Consider the following 26,733-nt stretch of genomic DNA (forward strand, 5'->3'; position numbering starts at 1 on the left):
TTCAAACTGTTTCAAAGAGTTGAAAGTGGTTGCCTCTAGAGTGAAAAAATAAGGGGTGGTTGATGAAGTCAGGAAATTACTGTTTTTAAGAAAAGTGTTGGCCATGCGTGGTGGCTCACACCTGTAATCCCAGCACTTTGGGAAGCCGAGGTAGGCAGATCACCTAAGGTCAGGAGTTCAAGACCAGCCAGGCCAAAATGGTGAAACCGTCTCTATTAAAAACACAAAAATTAGCTGAATGTGGTGGCACATGCCTATAATCCTAGCTACTTGGGAGGCTGAGGCAGGAGAATGGCGTGAACCCGGGAGGCTATCGCGTCACTGTACTCTAGCCTGGGCGAAAGAGCGAGACTCTGTCTCAAAAAATAAATAAATAAATAAATAAATACATTATGTTCTTTTTCCCCCCTCATCCCCCTTCCTTGCTACCCTTCCCTGCCTCTGGTAATCACCATTCTACTCTCTAACTTTATGAGATTCACTTTTTTAGCTTCCACATGAGTGAGAACATACAATATTTGTCTTTCTGTGCTTGGCTTATTTCACTTAACATAAAGGCCCCCAGTTCCATTCATGTTACTGAAATGACAGAATTTCATTCTTTTTTGTGGCTGAATAATATTCCATTGTGTAGATATACCATATTTTGTTTATTCATCCACTACTGGGCACTTAGGTTGATTACATATCTTGGCTATTGTGAATAGAGCTGCAATAAACATGGGAGTGCAGATGTCTTTTTGGTATAATTTCCTTTCTTTTCCAGAAGTGGAATTGCTGGATCATATGGTAGTTCTATTTTTGGTTTAGCTGAGAAGTCTCCATACTGTTCTCCATAGTGGCTGTTCTAATTTACATTTCCACAAATGCTGTACAAGAGTTCCCCTTTCTCCACATCCTTGCTGGCATCTGTTATTACCTTTTTGATACAAGCCATTTTAACTTGGGTGATATTTCATTGCTTTTTTTTTTTGTTTTGGGGTTTTTATTGAGATGGAGTTTCACTCCTATTGCCCAGGCTGGAGTGCAGTGGCGCAATCTTGGCTCACTGCAACCTTCACCTCCTGGGTTCAGGCAATTCTCCTGCCTCAGCCTCCAGAGTAGCTGGGATTACAGATGGCCACCACCAACTGGCTAATTTTTTTAGTTTTAGTAGAGACGAGGTTTGCCATGTTGGCCAGATTGGTCTCAAACGCCTGACTTCAGGTGAACCGTCCAGCTTGGCCTCCCAAAGTGCTGGGATTACAGACATGAGCTACCGTGCCTGGTCAGCTCATTGTGGTTTTGATTTGCATTTCCCTGATGATTAGTGATGTTGAGCATTTTTTCATATATGTGTTGGCCATTTCTTCTTTTGAGAAGTGTCTATTCATATCTTTTGCCCATTTTTAATTGGATTATTTGCTTTTTGCTATTCAGTTGTTTCAGCTCCTTGTATATTGTGGTTATTAATCTGTTGTCAGATGGATAGTTTGCAAATATTTTCTCCCATTCTGTGGGTTGCCTCTTCACTTTATGATTGTTTCTTTTGTTGTGCAGAAGCTTTTTATCTTTATGTAAACCTATTCATCTATTTTTGCTTTGGTGGCCTCTGCTTTTGAGATCCTATACAAAAAATCTTAGCCCAGACCAATATCCTGGAGCATTTCCCCAGTGTTTTCTTCTAGTAGTTTCATAGTTTCAGGTTTTAGATTTAAGTCTTTGATCCATTTTTATTTGATTTTTGTTCATTGTGAAAGATAGGGATCTAGTTTCATTCTTCTGCATATAGTCATCTAGTTTTCCTGGCACCATTTATTGAAGACTATCTTCTCCTAATTGTATGTTCTTGGTGCCTTTGTCAAAGATGAGTTAGCTGTAAATGAGTGGATTTATATCAGGGTTCTCTATTCTGTTCCATTGGTTTATATGTTTGTTTTTATGCCAGTACCATGATGTTTTGGTTAATAAGGCTTTGGAGTATATTTTGAAATCACGTATTGTGATGCTTCCAGCTTTCTTCTTTTTGCTCAGGATTGCTTTGGCTATTTGAGGTCTTTTGTGGTTCCATTTAAATTTTAGGGTTTTATTTTTCTATTTCTGTGGAGAATGTCTTTGGTATTTTGATAGGGATTGCATTGAATCTGTAAATTGCTTTGGATAGTATTGTTATTTTGGCAACATTAATTTAGTAATATTCTTTCAATTCATGAGTATGAAATATTATATCTTTCCCTTTTTGTGTCCTCTTCAATTTCTTTCATCAGAGTTTTATAGTTTTTCTTGTATAGATCTTTCACTTCTTTGGTTAAAATGATTCCTAGGTATTTTATATTTTTTGTAGCTATTGTAAATGGCATTGATTTCCTGATTTCTTTTTTAGATTGTTCACTGTTGGTGTATATAAATCTACTGGTTTTTGTATGTTAATTTTTTTTTTTTTTTTGAGATGGAGTCTCACTCTGTCACCCAGGCTGGAGTACAGTGGTGCAATCTCAACTCACTACAACCTCCGCCTCCAGGGTTCAAGTGATTCTCCTCCTTCAGCCTCCTGAGTAGCTGGGATTGCAGGTGCACACAGCCACACCCAGCTAATTTTTGTATTTTTAGTACAGTCGGGGTTTCACCATGTCAGGCTGGTCTCAGACCCCTGACCTCAGATGATCCACCCACCTTGGTCTCCCAAAGTGCTGGGATTAGAGGCGTGAGCCACTGCATCCAGCTGTATGTTGATTTTGTGTTCTGCAACTTTACTGAATTCATTTATCAACTCAGTTTTTTTGGTGGAGTCTTTGGGTTTTTAAAATTTTTCTTTCTAAATATTATTTTAGGTTCAAGGGGTACATGTGCAGGTTTGTTACATGGGTAAATTGCATAAATCCTTGGTTTTTCTAGCTATAACATCATGTTATCTACAAACAAGGCTAATTTGATTTATTCCTTTCCAATTTGAACGCCCTTTATTTCTTTCTCTTGCTCAATTGCTCTGGCCAGGACTTCACGTTTTACGTTGAATAAAAGTGGTGAAAATGGGCATCCTTGTCTTACTTAAGTCCTTAGAAGAAAGACCTTCAATTTTTCCCCATTCATTATGAAGTTAGCTATCATATACGGCCTTTATTATTTTGAGGTATGTTCCTTCTATACCTATTTTGATGAGGGTTTTTATCATAAAGAGATGTTGAATTTTATCAAATGCTTTTTTCAACACCTATTGAAATAATCATATGGTTTTTCTTCTTGATTTTTTGAATGTGATGTGTCACATTTAATGATTTGCATACGTTGAACCATCCTTGCATCCCTAGGATGAATCCCACTTTATCATGGTGAATGATCTTTTTAATGTGTTGTTGAATTCAGTTTACTAGTATTTTGTTGATGATTTTTGTATCTATGTTCATTGTTAATATTAGTCTGTAGTTTTCTTTTTTGTTGTTGTGTCTTTGTCTGGTTTTGGTATCAGGGTAATGCTGGCCTTGTAGAATGTGTTTGGAAATACCCCCTCGTCTTCAATTGTTTTGAAGCATTTAAGTAGAATTAGTATTAGTTCTTTAAATGTTTGGTAGAATTCAGCAGTGAAGTCATCAAGTCCTGCGCTTTTCTTTGATGAGAGACTTTTTTTTATGGCTTCAATCTTATTACTCATCATTGATACCTTGTTCTATTTCTTCATAGTTCAAACTTTTTTCCTTTTTTGACATAGGGTCTCACTCTGTCACACAGGTTGGTGTACAGTGGCGTGATCACAGCTTACTGCAGCATTAACCTCTCAGGCGCAATTAATCCTCCCACCTCAGTCTCTCAGGTAGCTGGGACAAGCATATGCCACCACACTTGGCTAACATTTTTTTGTAGAGATGAGGTTTCACCATGTTGCCCAGGCTGGTTTTGAACTCCTGACCTCAAGTGATCCACCCACCTCAGCCTCTCAGAGTGCTAGGGCACAGGCATAAGCCACCATGCCTGGCCCATGATTCAATCTTGATAGGTTGTATGTGTACAGGAATGTATCCATTTCTTCTAAGTTTTCCAATTTGTTGGCATATAGTTGTTCATAATACTCACTAATGATTCTTTGTATTTCTGAAGTCTCGGTTATTATGTCTCCTTTTTCATTTCTGATTTTATTTATTCAGGTTTTCTCTCTTCCTACTTAATCTAACTAGAGGTTTTATCTTTTCAAGAAACCAACTTTTCATTTTGTTGATTTTCTGTATTATTTTTTAGTCTCAGTATCATGTATGTATGCTCTCATCTTTATTGTTTCTTTCCTTCTACCAATTTGGGGTTTGGTTTGTTCTTTCTTTTCTAGTGCCTTGAGGTGCAACGTTATTTTATTTGAAGTCTTTCTACTTTTTTGATACAGGCATTTATTGCTATAAACTTCCCTCTTGGTACTGGGCTCTTGCCATATCCCATAGATTTTGGTATGTTTTATTTCCATTTTCATTTATTTGTTTCAAGAAATTTTAAGAGTTCCTTCTTAACTTTTTCACTGGCCATTTAAGAGCATGTTGTATAATTTCCATGTGTTTGTGCATTTTCCAAAGTTCCTCTTGTTACTGATTTCTAGTTTTATTTCATTGTGGTCAGAAAAGCTACTTGATATTATTTCTATTTTTAAAATGTTTTCAGATATATTTTGTGGCATAAGATATGGTCTATTCTGGAGAATATTCCATGTGCTGATGAAAAGAATATGTATTCTGCAGCACAAAATACATGGTATGAAGTTAGCTATCATATGGGTAAAATGTTCTGTAAATGTTAGTTAGGCCTATTCTAGTGTATAGTTCATGCTCTTTGTTGATTTTCTGTCTGGATGATCAGTCCATTACTGAGAATGGAGCATTAAAATCCACTACTATTATTATATTGCAGTCTATCCTTTTAGATATATTAATGTTTGCTTTATATACTTGGGAGTTCTGGTGTTGTGTGCATAGATATTTATAATTGTTATATCCTCTTGCTTAACATGATCATCTTTGTCTCTTTTTACAGTCTTAGATTTGTAGTCTATTTTATACAAGTATAGCTACTGCTAATTTTGGTTTCCAGTTACATGGAATATCATTTTTCACCACTTCGCTTTCAGTCTATGTGTGACTTTATCAGTGAAGAGAGTTTCTTGAATGTAGCATATAGTTTGGTCTTGTTTTTTTTAATTCCTTCAGCCACTCTAAGCCTTTTATTTGGAAAATTGAGACCATTTACATTCAGTGTTACTATTAAGTAAAGACTTACTACTGCCATTTTGTTGCCCATTTTCTGATTGTTTTAAGACTCCTTTCTTTCCTACTGTATTCTTTTGTGGTTATTTTCTCTGGTAATATGTTTTAATTTGGTGTTTTTTATTTTTAGTGAATATATTGTAGGTTTTTGGGCTGTGGTTACCAGGAGAGTTACAAAAAACATTGTATAGATATAAAAAGTTATTTTAAAGAGATAATATTTTAGATTACAAAGAAAGGAATAGAAACAAAGACAAACACACAGACACACAAAATGATACATTTTGACTAAGTTGTCTGGATTTACATATTTTAATATTACATCTCTTAACAGGTTGCTATAGTTATTGTTTTTGATTGGGCTTCATACTAAAGTTATGAGTGCTTACACACTACAATTATTGTAACAGAGTATTCTCAGTATTCTAGAGAATTCTTAAAATTAAGTATTCATGTACTTAATTTTACCAGTGGATAACTAAAGAAAAGTTTTCTTTTCATATGTTAATTTTTTTTTTTTTTTTCCTTTCAGACTGAAGTACCCCCTTTAGCATTTACTGTAAGATGATGGGTCTGATGGGGGTGAATTCTCTGAACTTTAGTTGTTTGGGAAAGACTATTTCTCTTTCATATTCAAAGGGTAATTTTGCTAGATACAATGTTCTTGGATGGCTTTTTTTTCTTTGAGCACTTTGAATATGTTGTTCCACTCCCTCCTGCCTGTATGGTTTTTCATTGAAAAGTCTGTTACTATAGAATTGGAGGTCCTTTATATGTTATTTGCTTCTTTTCTCTTGCTGCTTTTGAGATCTTCTCTTTGTCCTTGACCTTTGAGAGCTTGGTTATTACATACCTTGGGGTAGTCTTGTTTGGGTTGAATCTCTTGGGTATTATCAGACCTTCTCGTACTGGAGATTTATATCTTTCTCAAGCTTTGGAAAATTTTGTATTATTTCTTTCTATCCCCTGCCTTTGCTCAGCTCCCTTTTGAACATCAAGAATACTTAGATTTGGTTTTTGAGGTAATTTTCTATATCTTGTAGGCAGTCTTTGTTCTTTCACTTTCTTTTTTCATTTTTCTCCTCTGACTGTATTTTCAAATAGCTGGTCTTTGATATCACTGATTCTTCCCTCTGGTTGTTCCATTCAGATGTTGAGAGCCTCTAATAAGTTGTTCAGCTCAGCAAATGTATTTCTCAGTTCCAAAATTTGTTTGAGTTTTTAAAGTTAACTTTAAAAATTTAACAAATTCTCTTTGTTAAATTTCTCCAACAAATTTCTGAATTGCTTTTCTGTATTATTTTAGAGATCACTGAATTTCCTTAAAACTGCTCTTTTGAATTTTTGGTCAGAGAGCTCACAAATGACTCTCTTGTTAGGGTCAGTCACTGGATTTTTGCTTTGTCTATTTGCAAAGGTCACATTTCCCTGTTCAGTGTTGTTTCTTGTGGATATATGTCTATGTCTTTGCACTGAAGGATTGGTTATTTATTCCAGCTTCCTCTGTTCAACTTGTCTTGGTTTTTATTGTCTATATTTTCTTAGCAAATCTTCACTAATATTGCCTTTTTCTTGGCTATAGGTGGTATCTTAAGCCTAGGTTTGCCTTGCCTCTAGTGAATGGTCAGGGCACTGTCTTCTCTAGATGGGAGAGTCTGAAAAACATTATCCCAACAATGACAGAAGTCTGGCTAGAGGTTCGTGCTCAAGGGACCTGTGGCAAAAATTAGCTGCTGTGAATCGGCTCCTTTGCCTGGAAAGGCTGGGGAAGGTAGCCCCTTCTCCCCTCTTTGTCTCTCCTTTCAGGCAGTCATGATGCTTTCCATGGGTTAAAGAAAGAACAGTCTCCTGCCAGGGAATCCAAGATGGAGGGAAAGCTAGTTGACTATTCCACTCTCATTTTTTCCAGCATAGAAACCATGAGTTGGGGGAAGATTTTCCATGTGGTTGTTGTCAGGCAGAATGGGCAGGGTGGGGCATCATGGATGTGGAAGTTGGATTCTCCTACCATCTGCTTGAAGTTTTTTCACTTCTCTGTGTCCCTAGGATCTGTCTCATCCTCATATTTGAGATGTGAGTTGTTGCTAGTGAAAATCTGGGCATTTTATATTTGTTTTTGGTTTTCTGTATGAGCAGTGAAGCCAGCTTGCTTCTGTGCCACCATTTTAAACCATAAGCATGATTACTGCTTTTTATTATAAACTTTAACAAACTATTTGACTCTCTAAACTATATGCATATGCAACTTTATTTATTTTATTTTTATTATTTATTATTATTTTTTGAGATGGAGTTTCACTCTTCTTGCCCAGGCTGGAGGGCAATGGTGTGAGTTCGGCTCACTGCAACCTCCACCTCCCAGGTTCAAGTGATTCTCCTGCCTCAGCCTCCCAAATAGCTGGGATTACAGGTGCCCGCCACTACACCCAGCTAATTTTGTATTTTTGTTAGAGACAGGGTTTCACCATGTTGGCCAGGCTGGTTTCGAACGCCTGACCTCAGGTGATCCACCCGCCTTGGTCTTCCAAAGTGCTGGAATTACAGGCATGAGCTACTATGACTGGCCTAACTTTATTTTTAAGAATAAAAATAAAAGCTACATTTATATTTGCTTGTATGTTCCCAGAATATCTAGAGGGATGCTTAACAGTTTCATGTATTAACAATATGTGAACATTGTAGAAAAATTAGTAAATATCAATAAACCAACAACCATAAAAGACAACCAGCAACTGTTTTATGTTTTAAAGATATGTGTTTTGAAATTATAATTTAGTAATTATTTATAATTCTTATAAGACATAGCATATTTACAAATCCAAAAATACACTATGTTTCTTTTGATTTAGACAATAAGACCAAAGTATCTACAAATCTGGCAGCAATTGATATAATTGCAAAGAAAATAAATAAAATTGAAAATCTAAATTTATAAAGTGATGTCCGGTGACACAGGACACCTGAGGAAATACAGGATATGGCATTTGGCAAATTCAAGCATATTTTCTGTCAGTCAATAGTTGATTCTAGCCGATAGTAGCTTCTAGTTTGCCACATTTATAATAGCTATGTTTGTGTAACCCATTAGTTTTTACAAGCCATCTCGTTAAATATACTTATATAAACTTACATATATTAGTTTATCCCCACAAAATTATTTAAAAATAGAAGAATAAATAAGAGAAATAAATTATAGAAGAAAATTTAGAATCATAAATATTTTCTTTGTCTCCAGACAGGGTCTCACTCTGTTACCCAAGCTGGAGTGCAGTGGCATGACCATGGTTTACTACAGCCTTGAATGCCTGGGTTCAAGCAATCTTCCCACCTCAGCCTTACAAGTAGCTAGGACTATAGGAGTGCCACCACACCTGGCTAATTTTTAAAAATCTTTCTGTGGAGATAGGGTCTTGCTATGTTACTCACGCTGGTCTCAAACTCCTGGCCTCAAGTGATGTTCCACTTTTTAAGAGTAGACTTGGACTGAAAATTCAAGTCTTCTGACTCCAAATTCGGGCTCTTTCTACTATATCATGCTATCAAGTTTTACTCCTTAATACAACTAATCTCTATATCTCTTCCAACTATAAGAGAAATTTCTCTCTATATATGTATCATCACACAGCTATTTGCCAATACTAAAATTTTTATACATAATTTATATATCTACATAAAAATAACAGTAAAAAAATCAAATTATTTTTCATGTTGAAGCTTAGCATTTCTTAAATGATAGTAATAATTACATAATAGAACCTTAAGTTCTATAATTTAAAAAAAGAATAGGCTGTTATACATACAAGAAAGGCAATCCTCAGCAAGTTTTTACATGGTTGAAAGAATTCAACACCCTCTAGTAAGATGAGACATTTGGAATCAAGTTTGAATAAAATATACTTTTATTTTATTTTATTTTTTTGAGATGCAGTCTCACAATCTTGGCTCACTGTAACCTCCACCCCCTGGGTTCAAGTGATTCTCCTGCCTCAGCTTCCTGAGTAGCGGGATTACAGGTGCTGCCACCATGCCTGGCTAATTTTTGTATTTTGAATAGAGATAGGGTTTCACTATTTTGGCCAAGCTGGTCTCAAACTCTTGACCTCAGGTGATCTACCCGCCTTGGCCTCCCGAAGTGCTGGGATTACAGGCGTAGTAAGCCACCGTGCCTGGCCTACTTTTAATTATTTTTGACAGTATGTTTGTAAAACTGAGTGTATTTCTTAACTTAATACTGGAACTATTCCATCTCCACTTTGAACCTTGTTTTCGCATAAATTAGATGAGATTGAAAATATTTATTATGTTGTAAAAACTAAAATATAATAATCACTTCATAATATAGTAATTTAATATTACACTGGATTGCTATATCATGGGATCTGTAAAAGATGCCAATATCATTATAGCAGTATGTTGAAGGCATACTATGATCAAATCTCTGCAGGTTGTTTTGAGGCCCAGACAAGTTAAACTAAAAAATTACCCAACTTACAAAGAGGATTAATATGAATGAGGAAATACTGCCCTAATGTGGTAAAACTTAGAGTTATGCAGGTGGATCTTTAATAAAAAATTTTTCATTCAAATCAAACAAAAAAACTCACTGAAATGAATATGTGTATATCAGTAAGAAATGTTTCACAACAATATAAAATAAATGTTTTACCTTGGTTCTGTTTTTGAAGTGCTGAATATTTTTCTAAACAACTGACAGGGGTAAAGACTTCATTGTAGTCCATGTGGGTGTATAAACTGACCTTCTCTACTTCAATTTGGGAGTCTGGATTTGAACTTGGAACAACTTCCTCAAATTCACAATTAATCTGGGTCACCATTCTTGTAATTGTTTTTCTGTGACAGTATAAAATGACTAATGTTATGTATGTCCTATTTTAAAACACTTTTATTAGTAAATAATATATGTCCACTGTGGAAAAAATTATCGAGTTCCAACAGACACAGAGAAGAAACATCTATATTCCCATCATTCAAGATGAATATAAAAATTATGTAAATTTCTCAATTAAAAAAATTTGTAAACAATAGTGGACAAATGACAACAGTATTCTATAACCTGTTCTTTTCTGTAAAAAAATGAAGCATGAACACATTTACATGTCAATCTATATACATTCACCTAATATTTGAATGGATAAATAGGGTATCAGCAAATCATAATTTATTCAACCAATTTTCTATTATTGGAAATTTAAGTTCATTATAATTGTTTGCTATTATGAGCAACAATGCAAAGAACATCTATATGCACTAATAATCTCAAATATGTTTCTTAAAAACAGAAATGATGAAGTTAAAAGTATACAGATTTTTAGGTTTTGCCACACATTGCCAAACTACCCTTGTGCTGGATATTTAGTGTCTGTTCCTCAATAAAATTACCCAGCCTTTCATGTTCTGTTCCATAACCTGGGAAGCTAACCTCTATGAACTAACCAAGCTTCCTTGTCCTCTGGCTTCTGGTTGGGTTCAGCCATGGAAAGCACTGGCAGAAGATCAAAAGTGAGGGAGACAGGTTGCAATATCTTTCCTCCCAAATTCTTCTCTGTTGGGCCACAGTTTGGAATTGGCTGCACTCTTCCACCAAAAGTTACATCTTCTGTCAGTCAGCCCTGCTCCTGTAGTCCCTGCTAGGTTGGTAACCGCCCAGGCACCTTGTTCCTTCAATCTTAGGGTGGTAACAACTTTGTAACTGCCCAACGGGTTCACCTTGCCTGCTGCCTAGACAAAGCCAATTTATCAAGACAAGGGAATTGCAGTGGATAGAGATGCAGAGCCGGCTGTGTGGGAGATCGGTGTTTTATTATTACTCAAATCAGTCTCCCTGAGCATTTGTGGATCAGAGTTTTTCAAGATAATTTGGCAGGTAAGGGCTTGGGAAGTGGGGAGTGCTGACTGGTCAGGTTGGAGATGGAAATATAGGGGGTGGAAGTGAGGTTTTCTTGGGGTCTTCTGCTCCTGGGTGGGATCGCAGAACTGGTTGAGCCAGATTACTAGCTAGGTGGTATCAGCTGAACCATAGAGTGCAGGGTCTGCAAAATATCTCAAGCCCTGATCTTGGGTTTTACAATAGTGATGTTATCCTGAGGAGCAATTTGGAGAGGGTCAGACTCTTGCAGCCAGAGGCCGCATGACCCCTAAACCAAAATTTCTAATCTCATAGCGAATTTGTTAGTCCTACAAAGGCAGTCTGGCCCCCCAGGCAAAAAGTGAGTCTTTTCAGGAAAGGGCTATTATCAATTTTGTTTCAGAGTCAAATCATACACTAAATTCCTTCCCAAGGTTAGTTCAGCCTACACCCAGGAATGAACAAGGACGGCTTAAAGGTTACAGGCAGGATGGAATCAGTTAGGTCTGATCTCTTTCACTGTCATAATTTCCTCAGTTACAGTTTTTGCGAAGGCAGTTTCAACTTCCTACTGTTGCTAGTCCTGAGGACATCTTTTTGGCTCTTTTAACCTTGCCCTTACCTGTTTCCTGATTGATACAGGTTTATCTGTATCATACCATTAGAATGGCTGGCATTACAAGAGATCTTCCAATATATAAATATATTATTGGCAACTTAGTTTTTCCTGATATCCTGGAATATTTCAGCCCTAATAATTCTCTTGTACAGACTGAAAGAACCAAAATCAATGTAACTCTCCAATTGGAGAAAAGACCAATTGTGTCATATCTTAAAATCACAGACGGAGAAAGCTTTAGAATTTATCCTGTATTCTAACAAAATACAAGGTAGAAGAAAAAATATTTTAACTCTTCCATGTCCGTATTATTCATTAAGATCATTGGTTCCTATGTGGATCATTATATACTTAACTTAGTGCTTACATAGGTGCTGTGTTTTTAAAATAAATGTTACTGACAGGGTCAGCACTGTGTAACAATAATTGGTACTACAGTTTTGAGACTACCTAGTAAATTTTCTTTCCGTAGATATAAAAGATCTATGAAGATCAGTGTTTCCCAGCTCTCCTCATCTACCTTTATTCCCTTTTCACTGGTGCCTCCTTCTTTGCATAACCTGTAGACACTGGTCTTTCCCAAGTTTCTACTCTAGATTATCTTTGCTTTCTTTCTATATCATTCTTTTTGAGTAAGTTCATCTACTCCTATTTATTAATTTGCAAACTTAACAAAACTATTTATTGAGTGTCTACAATGTGCTAACACCATTCTAGATACTGGGAATGGGGTGTTAAACCAAACAAAGTTCTTTCCTTCATGGAGCTTATCTGCTAACAGGAAGATAGACAAATAAGTATATTACATAATTTCAGGTGGTAAAAAAATGTTATGAATGGACTGGGCACAGTGGCTCACACCTGTAATCCCAGCACTTTGAGAGGCTGAGGTGGGTGCATCACCTGAGGTCAGGAGTTCAAGACCATCCTGATCAGCATGGTGAAACTCCGTCTCTACTAAAAATACAAAAAAACTAGCTGGGTGTGGTAGTAGGTGCCTGTAATCTCAGCTCCTCGGGAGGCTGAGGCAGGAGAATCACTTAAATCACTGGGAGGTGGAGGTTGTAGTGAACTGAGATCACACCACTGCACTCCAGCCTAGGTGACAGAGAGAAACTCTGTTTCAAAAAAAAAAAAAAGAGAGAGAGAGAGAGATAAAGCACAGATACATGTGACAACATGGATAAATCCTGAAAATATTATATTAAGTAAAAGAAACCAGTCACAATAAAAGCACATATTGTATGATTCCACTTACGTGAAATATCTAGAATAGGCAAATCAATAGACAGAAAGTAGATTCTGATTCAGTTAGTCCATTTTGGAGCCTGAGATTCTGCATTTCCAATCTATTTCTAGGTGGTATTGACACTGCCAGTCCAAAGGCCTACTTTGAGTAACAAGATGCGAGATGATCTCTAAGATCTTTTTTTACCTTATGAAACAATAATTTAGTTTTCACCAAACTAGCCTAATTATTGCCTTTGCTAAATACTTATTGCATATTCCCGTGTCTATGCCTGGAGACATACTGTTTCCTCTGCCCAAAATGCTTTCTCTCAAGTTAATTTCTCTTTGATTGCCCAGCCCAAGCTCAATTCCTACTTCTGTGAAGATGAACTCTCCTAGTTACAAATGCACAGCTCTACCAATGTAACTCATAAGGTGAAAAGGGATCTTAGAGATCATCTCGCATCTTGTTACTCAAGGTAGGTCTTTGGACTGGCAGCATCAATAGCACCTAGAAATAGATTAGAAATGCAGAATCTCAGGCTCCAAAACAGACTAACTGAACCAGAATCTGCATTTTAATAAGATCCTCAGGGGATTCATAGGTACCGTAAAGTTTGAGAAGAACTGATCCATCATCATCATACTGATAAAATGAGGTCACAAGTAAAATGACCAACAAATTAGTTAGCACTTGACTTTTCCAGTCAAGGCTTAAAAGCTACATATTTTAATTCATAGTGCAGAGCTTTTTTCACTATACCTTTCTGTTTCCTCGCTGCTAGGAGTTTACTCATATGATATATACTTCTAATTGACTAGATGCCTTGTAATAGATTTTATGTTGGTCATCCTATATTATCATTTAATTCTTACGTTGTTAATTTTTTCTATGTTTATCTATTATTTTCCTAACCTGACTTTAAATTCCTAGATGACAGAGATGGTATATTGGGCTTCACTGTATCCAGAGTCTAGACACCTTTCAATGTTTTTCTGTTTCTTTTAAGCACAACTAAGGAAAATTTAAATTACAGAAACTTGAAAATGTGAATAATAACAAAATCTTTCCTAGGTCAGATCAGCATTCTGTGCATGAAGTGAAGCAAAAGAGTAAATTATTAAATTGCACCAAAATTTCTACTTTATGTCTACATTTACAATGTAGAACAGGTTAGATGTTCTTCCTCATATTATGCTCTGGGTTCCTATCTCTGTCATTGTACTTTGCACATTGTATTGTAATTATTTCTTTATAAAACTCTATTCCTTGTTTTCTTGTGTTCTTTGAAGGTTAAGACTATGTCTTATTCATTTTTGTGTCTTGTATCTAATATATAGGATGATAATGAATATTTGATGAATGCTTAAATAATAAATAATGTTTTGACCAAATATATTACAAAATAGCCTTAAATCTGAATTTATAATATAGGAGAAAAAAATACTAATTTTAACATAACAGACTTTCAATAGCTACTTTCTACAGAAAGTTTACTAATTGATAAACTAATTGAAAGTTTACTAATTAAAACAGAAGATATAAGTAACCCTTATTAACCACTCCTTTGTGGTTCAAATTAGGACCTTTTCTTCAGATAAAAGAAGAAAATTCATGAAGAAATAAAGGAAGAGATTTTCCCTATTTAGGTATCTGGAGAACTTAGTGTTTATCTTCTTCTACATGTAAAAGAGAAATTTGAGATTAAGGATACATACTTCTCAAGGAAATCCTCCACAAAGAAACTTGCTTTCCATTGGTCCAAGACTGAGGTATCTGTCATTCCCGGAACGGAAACAGCTGAGACTAAAAAGAATAATGGTAAACATTAATCTCTAGAATTTTCTTTTATACTTAATTCAAGAAAGTCAAACATTCACCTTTTACATGATGATTTTATCTTTATTCGTTCACAAATGTATTTTTTGCCAAAGTGATACCTGATTCCAAATATTTAAATAGTCATCCTCATTATCATCAACCTACCCCCGCCCCTCAATCAACTACAGTTAGAACAATATCACATGAACATGTCACCCTCATTTTATAGCCTCTCTTTTGCTTATACAGCACTACTATTCCAAATAGTCCTTTTCAACTGCTCATGCTATACCTCATGAAGCTTCTATTAACCCTTCCAGCTCAAGCTGATACATTCTCTTTGAAGGGCCATAATATTGTCAGTAAACCTTGGGGACCCAACCATATACAGTCCTATATTTAAAATTGTAGGTGGCACGCAGTGGCTCACGCCTGTAATCCCAGCTCTTTGGGAGGCTGAGGCAGGTGGATCACTTGAGGCCAGGAGTTCGAGACCAGCCTGGCCAACATGGCAAAACCCCATCTCTACTAAAATTACAAAAGTTAACTGGCATGGTAGGGCATGCCTCTAGTCCCAACTACTTGGAAGGCTGAGGCAGGAGAATACCTTGAACCTGAGAAACAGAGGTTGCAGTGAGCAGAGATCATGCCACTGCACTCCAGCCTGGGCACCTGGGTGACAGAGTGAGATTCTGTAAATAAATAAATAAATAAATAAATAAATAAATAAATAAATTTGTGTGTGTATATAGCTTATCTCCCAAAGTAGATCCTTGGTTCCTTAAGGAGAAAGACCATGTCATATACTACTACCAGAATATGCTACTGAGTGTTCTACCTACCACCAGTGTTACTTCTTACTAGTTTTGTTATCTTGAACAAATCATTTAACATCTAAGCCTGTGCCTCATTGAAAAACATGAAAAAAAAATACAAAAGTTTAGTGGTACTTTGGGAGGACAAGGCAGGTGGATCACAAAGTCAGGAGATTGAGACCATCCTGGCTAACACGGTGAAACCCCGTCTCTACTAAAAATACAAAAAAATTAGCTAGGTGTGGTGGTGGGCGCCTGTAGTCCCAGCTCCTGGGGAGGCTGAGGCAGGAGAATGGCGTGAACCTGGAAAGCGGATGCAGTAAGCTGAGATCGCACCACTGCACTCCAGCCTGGGAGACAGAGTGAGACTCCATATCAAAATAAAAAAAGAAAAAAGTTTAGTGGTTAAGAGTACAGGTTCTGGAAACACTCTGCCTAGATTTTAATCCTTGGACTGCTACTTATTAACTATATGATATTGGGTAAATATCTGAACCTTTTTGCACCTCCTTTTTTTGTTTGTTTGTTTTTTTAAATGTACAAACTAGGAAGAATAGCCTTTTCAAAGTGTTGTTGTAAAGATTAAATGTAATGTGGCGTAATGTGGCATGCAAATTGCTTAGAATAGTTTAGGTTCCATAGCCAGTCCCATAACCATTGCTTTCAAAGACTCTTGATTCTCTTGCCTCTCTTTCTCTTCTACCAACTTAGGACAACCCCCACTCTACACTTTCTGTGTATGTACACTAAAACAGTTGAAAATTACTGGAAAAAAAATCACCCAGCCATGCTAAAGGAACTCATTCCAAATTATGACCATAAATTTCAAATGGCCACCCAACATTGACAGATGATAATAGTATACCCCTTAATAAAACTGGCTTTCTTGACCACAGATGAGGTTAAAAAAAAAAAAAAAGAAAGAAACAAAAACAAAACTGGCTTTCTTGCTCTTTAAGACAGCTAATTCACACATTACCCCTTCAAATCTTTAGTGTTCATTTCATAATCCACTTTCAGTGTATGACCTTACCTTCACATAGAAAACTGGTAACAGAGAACTACCTCATTTTCCACCACCAATTCTACCAACTTACTGGCATAAGTACCTACAAACCCTATCTTCCTATCTACACAGGGGAAGAATTATTTTAGTTCCTACTGAATACTAACTTCTCTAACTGTGCTCTTGATCTTATCCCCTTTTACTCCTGTTATCCTTTTTCTTTCCTGCATTGTCTTATTCTCTTTTTACCAAAATTGTTTCCATTGGCAAACATTTTACAGTCTCTCTCATCAGGTATTGTTTAAAAACCACACATCAAAAACAAAAAATAATAACTCTTTACTCCACTTCTCCCATAAGTTAGTCCATCATTTAAAAATTTTTCTTCATAGCAAAATTCCCCCAAATATTCAAATTCATTCTCTCACTTTCCCACTTCCTGTTATCTTCTCAACATACTCCAGTCACATTCCAATATATTCCTATCACACTCCAAATATATTCTAATCATATTAATAACCAATATTCCAGGGAAGCCACTCTTGTCAAAGTCATCAATGACCTACATTTAGTCAAGCTAATGGTCAACTCACTATCCTCAGATAACTTGAGCTTTTAACACGAGCCCAGTGCATTGGACTACTACTGCCTTCTTGAAGCACTTTCTTCTTTAGAATTCGACGCCAGAATCATTTGATTTTCCTGTCTTGCTTCTTAGGTAACTCCTTTTACATCAGACTTTTAACTGTTGGAGTGTTCCAGGGCTCTGTCCTAGGCCTTCTAATCTATTTATACTCATGCTCTCAGTGACTTCATCTCGTTTCACAGGTTTTGTGTAATTTGCATATTGAAAACTCTGATTTGAAACTCCAGCTTGTGAAGCAGGTTCACTGTGTACTGATTACCAACTTGTCTGAGTATGGTGAGACAGAATACCCATACAAAGGAAGTTACATGAAGTAGATGTATTACTTACAGATAGGTAACAAAGGACAACAGAAGCCTAGGATTCATTGTGAACTGGTCCCGTAAGTCTCGGGAAAGCTGCCCAGGGCAAATGAAGTCTTCATGTGCCACACTTGCACAGCAGCTGAAGAACCCCAGAAAGCAGTCCACCTGGGTTTGATGTTCTGAGGTCAAAGGACGTGCTGGGCTAAAGAACTGAAGGACAGAGCATAGGCTGTTCTGGCCAGCTCCCCCTTTATCTCTGAATGTTGCATTCTCAGCACATTTTATAGTTATTCTTAAGAACTTCTGGCCGGGCGCGGTGGCTCAAGCCTGTAATCCCAGCACTTTGGGAGGCCGAGACGGGTGGATCACGAGGTCAGGAGATCGAGACTATCCTGGCTTAGATGGTGAAACCCCCATCTCTACTAAAAAATACAAAAAACTAGCCGGGCGAGGTGGCGGGCGCCTGTAGTCTCAGCTACACGGGAGGCTGAGGCAGGAGAATGGCGTGAACCCGGGAGGCGGAGCTTGCAATGAGCTGAGATCCGGCCACTGCACTCCAGCCTGGGCGACAGAGCGAGACTCCGTCTCAAAAAAAAAAAAAAAAAAAAGAACTTCAAGTGAGAAAAGGAGGCCAAGGCCACCCAGAGAACTGTCCTGAGCAGCTGCGCTCAAAATTAATATAACCAATTGCCTTCTTAATGATTCCATTTAGATGCCTAATAATCTGGCCAAAGCAGAGTTATTGACTCTGGCCACAAATTGGCTTCTCTATAAGCCTTTCCCTATTTTAGGAAATGGCACTGTCATCTACCTGGTTTCTCAGGTCAAAAACCTAGAAGAAAATCTTCATTATTCTATTTTGTAATACCCTCACTGTTGACAATTTGTAAAATAAGCTAGATTTTAAACACATCTCACATCTCCATTACTATAAGCCTTGTCCAACACACTATAACATTTTATCCAGAGTTTAGATTCTGGGCTACTAAAATAGCTCCCTGATAGATTTCCCTGCCTCTACTCTTGACTCCTAATCTCCACCCTTTCTATCCTCCAGACAATCATAACTATCTTTCTACAGCATAAATCAGGTTATATCATTCCCTTTCTTAAAATTGTCCAGTGACTTTCCATATCCACAATTGTCTTAGTCAGTCTACACTGCTATAACAAAAATATCATAGACTGGGTGGCTCAAACAACAAGCATTCATTTCTCACAGCTTTGGAGGGTGGGAAGTCCAAGATTAAGGCACCAGAAGATTCAGTGTCTAGTGAGGGCCCACTTCCTGGTTCATGGGTGGCTGTCTTCTTACTGGCCTCACATGGCAGAAAAGTCAAGGGAGCTCTGTGGGGTCTCTTTTATTAGGGTACTAATCCCTTTCATGAGGACTCCATCCTAGTCATCTCCCAAAGGCCCCACCTTCAAATATAAATCTGGGGGGACATAGTCAGTCTATTGCAGCTGTATTAAAAAATAAATAAACAAACAAACTCCCTGTTATGGCCTACAAAGCCTCATTCAGAAATTGCCTACTTCTCAGTCCGTTTTTCATTACCCAGTCACAACAGCTTAATTTTCTGATCTTTACACACATCAAGTTCATTCTTGAGTCGGGAACTTTGCATTTACTTGAAAGGCTTTTCCCCCATGTTTTTCATGGTTGTTGCTTTCTCACCATTCAGGTCTCAACTCAAATGTCCTCCTCTTCAGAGAGACATGTCCCTAACCATCTTAGGAAACAGCACTCCTTACTCCCACAATTTGATATCACTTAGCATTATTGTCTCTTCTCTATATATTTATCAATATCAGATACTAGTTTACATATTTAATGGTTTTATTGCTGTATCCTCCTTACCAGTCTAAAACCCACTGAGAGCAGAGACTACTTCTATGTCTTTTAAGTAACTGTGTCCTTAGTACTTATAACAGTGTTTGGTACATAATATATACCAAGTAAATGCTGTTGACTGACTTGACTCCTCCAAGGAGGCTACTTCTTTACTATTCCATGACTTGGTACAAACAAAGAACTATTTTGTACATATATGCTTAAAAATAATTTTATATTCGGTGTGCCATTACAACTTGAAGTAGGCCTCAGATAGTCAAGAAAAATTCTATTATAATAAAACAAATGTTTACAATGTTAGACTATTTTAAGTCTTCATCATCTACGTATCTTTTATTTGGTTTATTCATATCGAATATAAGCTTTCCAATTCTTTATGTAGTTACCTAGATTCTATAATAAAAATACTACATTGTTAACTTCTTGGAATTCTGACATGAATAGATACAATGAAATTAGTAAAGCATTGCATATTCTTAATAATTTACTGTGCTAAACTCTGAAATGGCTTTTAAAGCACATTTTTAAGAAATGAAAACAAACATACCTCTTGTCCATGGCCTCCTAAATTTATTATCAGTAACTGCTACATGGTAACTTTCATCTTGATATAAACATGAAGGGATTCGAAGCAATAAAGCATCTCTGTAAAACTTCTTTCTAACTACATTCTGTGGAAGAAAGAAAGATTAGAAAATTTTTTAACATATACTATTTATCTATCAATATTCAGAATATATTAAAATTATACTTTAAAACTTATGTGATATTTCTTTAAAAGTAATACATGCTCCTTATAAAAAACAAGCATGCCTAATCCCAGCACTTTGGGAGGCCAAGGCAGGCAGATCACAAGGTCAGGAGATTGAGACCATCCCAGCTAACATAGTGAAACCCCGTCTCTACTAAAAATACAAAAAATTAGCCAGGCGTGGTGGCGGGCGCCTATGGTCCCAGCTACTCAGGAGGCTGAGGCAGGAGTATGGCATGAACCCACAAGGCGAAGCTTGCAGTGAGCCGAGATTGCACCACTGCACTCCAGCCTGGGCAATGGAGTGAGACTTTGTCTCAAAAACAAACAAACAAACAAAAAACGACAACAACAAAACAGGCATACCTCGCTTTATTGTGCTTTATTCTATTGTGCTCTGCAGATTTTTTTTTACAAATTGAAACTTTGTGGCAACCCTGTTATGAGCAAATCTGTCTGTGCCATTTTTCCAAAAGCATGTGCTCACTTCCTGTGTCACATTTTGGTAACCGTCCCAACATTTGAAACTTTTCCATTATTATTCTATCTGTTATGATAATCTATGATCAGTGGTCTTTGATGTTAGTTACCATTGTAATTGTTTGGGGGTGGCATGAACTGCACCATATAAGATAGCAAATTAATTGATAAATGTTGTGTGTGTTCTGACAAAACAGCCTTCTGTTAGAAGAAGATGCCAACAAGGACTTTCATAGCCAGAGAGAAGTCAATGTCTGGCTTCAAACCTTCAAAGGACAAGCTGACTCTCTTGCTAGAAGCTAATGCAGTTGGTGATTTTAAGTTGAAGCTAATGCTCATTTACCATTCTGAAAATCCCAGGGCCCTTAAGAATTATACTAAATCTACCCTGTCTATGATCTATAAATGGAACAACAAAGCCTGGATGATGGCACATGTATTTACAACATGGTTTACTGAATATATATTAAAGGTCCCTTGTAATATCAGTAGTAGTTTGATGTATTCTCCTACAGGTATTTTTTCTAGGTTAAACTAAAATACATGTGTAAGAACTTGACAAAAAACAGGATCACATTATTTACATATCACTTAGCAATGTGCTTTTTTTCACTAAACAGTATAATGTGGATGTCTTAACTTTCGTTTTATCTTTGCATTATTTCCTTTGTTACAACCAGCAAATTCATTTCTAATTTTTAAAAACATATCTAATAAAGGGAACTGTTTATTTAAAGGAATGTTAAATCAGTTAATAAGTTTGTAAATGAGTCAGTGTTCTCTTTAATTTGGCTCTGCCTTTACTTTCCAACTTTATCTTCCATTACTCTAACTAGTCTCTCTAAATAGACTAGTCTCTTCACTACCTCCCTTAATGTTCAGTGGTCACTCCCTGGTTAACACCATGGTCTACACTGTACCTCTGAAAATGTCCTGTTATTCTTCTCTATCGAGATCCAATTCATTTTTCAAGTCCCATCTTAAGCAATATCTCTTCTATGAAGCCCTTCCCCAGTGATTCTAATTTCTCACATAATTCATTATTCTATGTATTTGGACAAATGATAATTTCTTGCATTATTTCCCAAGACTTTTTAATGTTTGCTGAAGGTGTTGTAACATATTCAGTAAGAAGTCCTTATTATCCAAGGATAAGTGGTAAAGAGAAAAAGATTACTTATGGTAATTTATATCAAATAAGGACCAAAGATTCACAGTAAATAGGAAAAAAAAAAAAGGTCGATTAGTATTTAATCTAAAAAATGAAAGTTATAAAAAGTTTCATAACAAAATTTCATTTATAATTAGTTATAATTATTACTTTTTGTCATAATTTTCCCACAAACTGTACTATATGATGATATGCATGATACTACTCATTGCTTCACCTTTGATCATGAAAAAAATATTTTTAGAAAATGTTTGAAGATTTTCCCAAGGCATCTCTGACTCCTTTGATATTCAAACCATTCTCTTCCTCTTGTCTGTCAACTGATTTAATTTTGCATGATCTTCATAATATCCTTACTTGTTATTTGAGTGGTTCCTCAATACTGTTTTCACGAACTTAACAAAGTCCTGCATCTTTTGCAAGATTTGCCGTTGATTAGTATTGTATTTGTATTATATCACGGAGTGTCGTATACCAGCAGAAACCAAAATACCATGGGCAAAAAAAAAGTTTCAGGATGTTTGAATACAGACTAATTTTGCAAGTGGCCAATACATATGTTTTGTTATGATGACTTTTGATTCCTACCGTGGATACTTTTAACTACACATTTGCTTCTCTCAGTTATGAGGGAATAAAACCAGAAGATGCCTGCATGTCTTTCTCATTTCCTGTAAAATGTAGCACAGTTTTGTTATACTGGAGTAATTTTTTTCTTTGGTAGATGGGGTCAGTGTTACAAAGAAAAAAATTTAACTTGTCAACTAAGATTGTAAGAACAACAAACTGTTGTATGACAGTTATTCTAATTAGTTCCCTAACAACATGTCTGGGCTCAAAATTTAGCTCTGACAATTATAAAAGCTATTTAACTTATGTGGAAAGTAGTTTTCTAACCTATAAAATTGTAAAACCTGTAAAATAATAGTATCTGCCTCACAAAGTACTTATGATGATAAAATGATAGTAGGATGGTGCAAAAGTAATTGCGGCTTTTGCCATTTTAATTAACTAATGGCAAATTAACGGCAATTCCTTTTGCACCACCCTAATATAATCCATCAGAAGGGTAAAGGATCTGTCCCACAGAAAGTGGTCAATGCATGCTATTAGTATTATTTTATAAAGATAACTGGGATTCTTTTTTCTCCACTCATTTCAAGAAAGATCACTCCAGATTGTTAGCAAAATCACCCCAAACTTGTCAAGAGTTTCCATTTTTTTTCTCCTGACAGCTTTGGATTTATTTTAATTGTTTGATTTTAATTGTTTGATTATTTTAATTTAATAATTTCCTTCCAAAAGTGGCTTTTATTTTTTTGAGATGAAGTCTCACTCTGTTGCCCAGACTAGAGTGCAGTGGCGCAGTCTCTGCTCACTGCAACCTCCATTTCCTGGATTCGAGCAATTCTCCTGCCTCAGTCTCCCAAGTAGCTGGGATTACAGATACCCACCACCATGCCCGGCTAATTTTTTGTATTTTTAGTAGAGACGGGGTTTCACCATGTTGGCCAGGCTGGTCTCGCACTCCTGACCTCATGATCTGCCTGCCTCGGCCTCCCAAAGTGCTGGGATTACAGGGGTGAGCCACCGCGCCCAGCCAAAAGTGGCATTTTAAAGATATTAAATGTGGAAAATAATTTTCAATAAATCTAAAAGTAATTAGACTAATAAACAATCTAAGGATTACTGCAAAATTATCATAAACAAGTTGAGCATCCTTAATCCAAAAATTTGAAATCCAAAACCCAAAACCTGTTGCGTACCAATATGATGCCACATGGGTGGTGAAGATACTGGCACTTTTGCTTTTTGATGGTTAGTTCAGTGTACACAAACTTTGTTTCATGCACAGAGTTATTTAAAATATTATATAAAATTACCATCAATCTATGTGGATAAGGTGTATATAAAATATAAATAAATTTTGTGTTTAGACTCAGGTCCCATCCCCAAGATATCTCATTTTATATATATATAAATATTCCAAAATCTGAAAAAAAAAATCAGAAATCTGAAATACTTTTGATCCTAAGCATTTCAGATAAGGGATACTCAACCTATATTGAATGTAGTTAACACTTTTTACATCATAATTGTCAGTAAATAGACAGTAAGCCACTAACACTCTACCTCATATAAATAGTCTATTGCACAATATTTCAATGCTGAAAACATATCTTCTTTCTTTCAAAGCAGTGCAAACTTCAACATCTGGAAATACAAAAATTAAAATTAAACATTGGTAAAATAGCAAGTCAAGTGCAGAAAATCTGAATCACAAAGCTGGTTCACTCATTTTTAAAAAGGCTCTGAATGATAATCATTGGTAAAAAATAATATACATTACTATAATTTTAAATCTAATATGAAAATAATGTATATTGATATAAAATTGAATATTTTCTCTTATTGTTTAAACCATATAGCCGTTAGTTGGTTGGTGGAAATACATTTAATGTGATCATTTTGTTGCAAAAGAGGTTGAAATTCACAAGACTGCCAGAGTGGTGTTCCCAGAATAACCATATTTCTCAAGTGGTCTTGAAATTGGATAACCAAGGGGAAAACTCTGTGCTGAAACAGTGGAGGATTTGGAAAATTGGGAAACAATTCGTGAAACTGTTTCCATTCTCTCACTTCGAAAATAAGAAGTCTAAAGTTAGAATTTTCTAGTAGCTAGCTCATTTGGAATAAAGCAACTATGGCATATTGGTAAATCAACAAATCCATCTAATGAAGCAATAAGTAAAATTTAGAATGCTGAACTCGTCTGGGATGGTTCTCATTTACTTGAGAACTCAAGGAATTATAGCTTTGAAGTTACTCTAGGACAGTAAAACTTTTAGAAACTTTCAGTAAAAAACTAAAAACAAACTTTTAAAACAATTCAGGCCAGGCGCATTGGCTCACACCTGTAATCCCAGCACTTTGAGAGGCCGAAGTGGCGGAGCACTTGAGGCCAAGAGTTTGAGCCCAGCTTGGTCAACATGATGAGACCTCATCTCTACTAAAAATACAAAAATTAGCTTGGCGTGGTGGTACACACCTGTATTCCCAGCTACCCAAGAGGCTGAGGCACTAGAATTGCTTGAGCCTGGGATGTGGATCCAGGTTGCAGTGACTGACCCAAGATCACACCACTGTACTCCAGCCTGGGCAACAGAGTGAGACTCTGCCTCAAAAAAAAAAAAAAAAAAAAAGACATGTCAAAAAGTTAACAACAAACTAAACTCTACCGATTGTACCCATTCAGCTTATTGTCAGCATTTATATTAACTTTTCTTTTTTTGTGAAGCCTAGTATTTCTATCAGCTTCATATTTATCACTCTCACCAATTACCTTAAGAAATAATTACTTTTGTATTGAAGTCAACCACTGAAATTCATGCTAAATATGGACTACTTAATAAGATGCCATATGTTATATACATGCTTAGAACCCCATTTATCAAGTTTATTTCTTTGCAATACAGATATCGAATACATCTAATAATGGTGTGTGGATGCAAAAAAGATAGATTGCTCTTATTTCTAAAACCAAAGATATGGCGGAAACGAACAAAATCATGGTTAGAGAGTGGGGAATTTAAAATTATCAAGTTTTGAATTGCAGCAATTCTCGAATTTTTTTTCTTTACCTTTTTCTAAAGATTTTCTCTCATGCTACTTCCTGACTGACATCTACTGGGCCAAAATGGAAATGCACACGATAATGAAGTCAGGCACAAGGCCAGGAAGTAAGCTTTCCCAAGATGATGATGATGATGATGATTTAATTAATTAATCAAATCATTTTTTGAGACAGAGTCTCCCTCTGTCCCCCAGGCTGGAGTGCAATGGTGCGATCTCGGTTCACTGCAACCTCTAGCTCCCGGGTTCAATCGATTCTCCTGCCTCAGCCCCCTGAGTAGCTGGGATTACAGGGGGATGCCACCTTGCCTGGCAATTTTTGTATTTTTAATAGAGACGGGGTTTCGCCATCTTGGCCAGGCTGATTTCGAACTCCTGAGCTCAGGCAATCCTCTTGCCTCAGCCTCCCAATGTGCTGGGATTACAGGCTTGAGCCACCATGCCAGACCCCAAGATTATTTAAAAGCACTCACAAGTGAATGTGAATCTTCGGGTTGGCTTCCCACCTCTCCCCACCAGCCTAAGGTATCAGGAGCTTTCTGCCTTTTTCACTCCCTCGCATAAAAACCGCACTTTAAAAAACCATAAGATCCGCCAGAAGCGGTGGCTCACGTCTGTAATCCCAGCACTTTGGGAGGCAAGGCGGGCAGATCACTTGAGGCCAGGAATCCAAGACCATCCTGGGCAACATAGCAAAACCCTGTCTCTACAAAGAATACAAAAATTAGCCTGGGCCAGGTGTGGTGGCTCACACCTGTAATCCCAGCACTTTGGGAGGCCAAGGCGGGTGGATCATTTGAGGTCATGAGTCTGAGACCAGCCTGGCCAACATGGCGAAACCCCTCTATTAATAATACAAAAATTAGCTGGGCATGGTGGCACCCGCCTGTAATCCCAGCTACTCGTGAGGCTGAGGCAGGAGAACCGCTTGAACCCGGGAGGCAGAGGTTGCAGTGAGCTGAGATCGCGCCACACTGCACCCTAGCCTGGGCGACAGGGTGAGGCTCCGTCTCAAAGAAAGCAAAACAAAACAAAACAAAAAAAGCCGGACATGGTGGTGGACGCCTGTAATCCCAACTACTCGGGAGGCTGAGGCAGGAGACTCTCTTGAACCTGGGAGGCAGAAGTTGCAGTGAACCGAGATCACGCCACTGCACGCCAGCCTGGGCGACAGAAGAGCAAGACTCTGTCTTAAAACAGACAAAAAAAAGTTACACCGCAGAGAAAGCGAGGTGCACTTATTTTCCCTTATTGTTTAGCCCATATGACTTCTAGCTGATGTTTTTTCTCCTGACAGCTTTGGATTCATTTTAATTGT

General features: G+C 36.8%; 1 protein-coding gene across 2 annotated transcripts in view; it reads right to left on the minus strand.

Annotated features, from left to right (window-relative positions):
• Positions 1 to 26,733, minus strand: part of LOC105511568 (chromosome unknown open reading frame, human C9orf84) — a 105,099-nt gene that overhangs the window by 76,175 nt on the left and 2,191 nt on the right. Inside the window, exons 2-4 of one of the 2 annotated variants that reach the window (XM_011941735.1) lie at positions 19,928 to 20,051; positions 14,651 to 14,738; positions 9,883 to 10,067 (exon numbers count right to left, since the gene is read on the minus strand). In XM_011941735.1, coding sequence (XP_011797125.1) covers positions 9,883 to 10,067; positions 14,651 to 14,715 — 250 coding nt within the window. In that variant the 5' untranslated portion in view covers positions 14,716 to 14,738; positions 19,928 to 20,051. Of the gene's footprint in view, positions 1 to 9,882; positions 10,068 to 14,650; positions 14,739 to 17,140; positions 17,253 to 19,927; positions 20,052 to 26,733 lie in introns of those variants that run through there. The other variant, XM_011941730.1, reaches the window with a different exon arrangement.

This window comes from Colobus angolensis, unplaced genomic scaffold (assembly GCF_000951035.1).
Source record: "Colobus angolensis palliatus isolate OR3802 unplaced genomic scaffold, Cang.pa_1.0 Scaffold103, whole genome shotgun sequence".
Lineage (NCBI taxonomy): Eukaryota > Metazoa > Chordata > Mammalia > Primates > Cercopithecidae > Colobus > Colobus angolensis.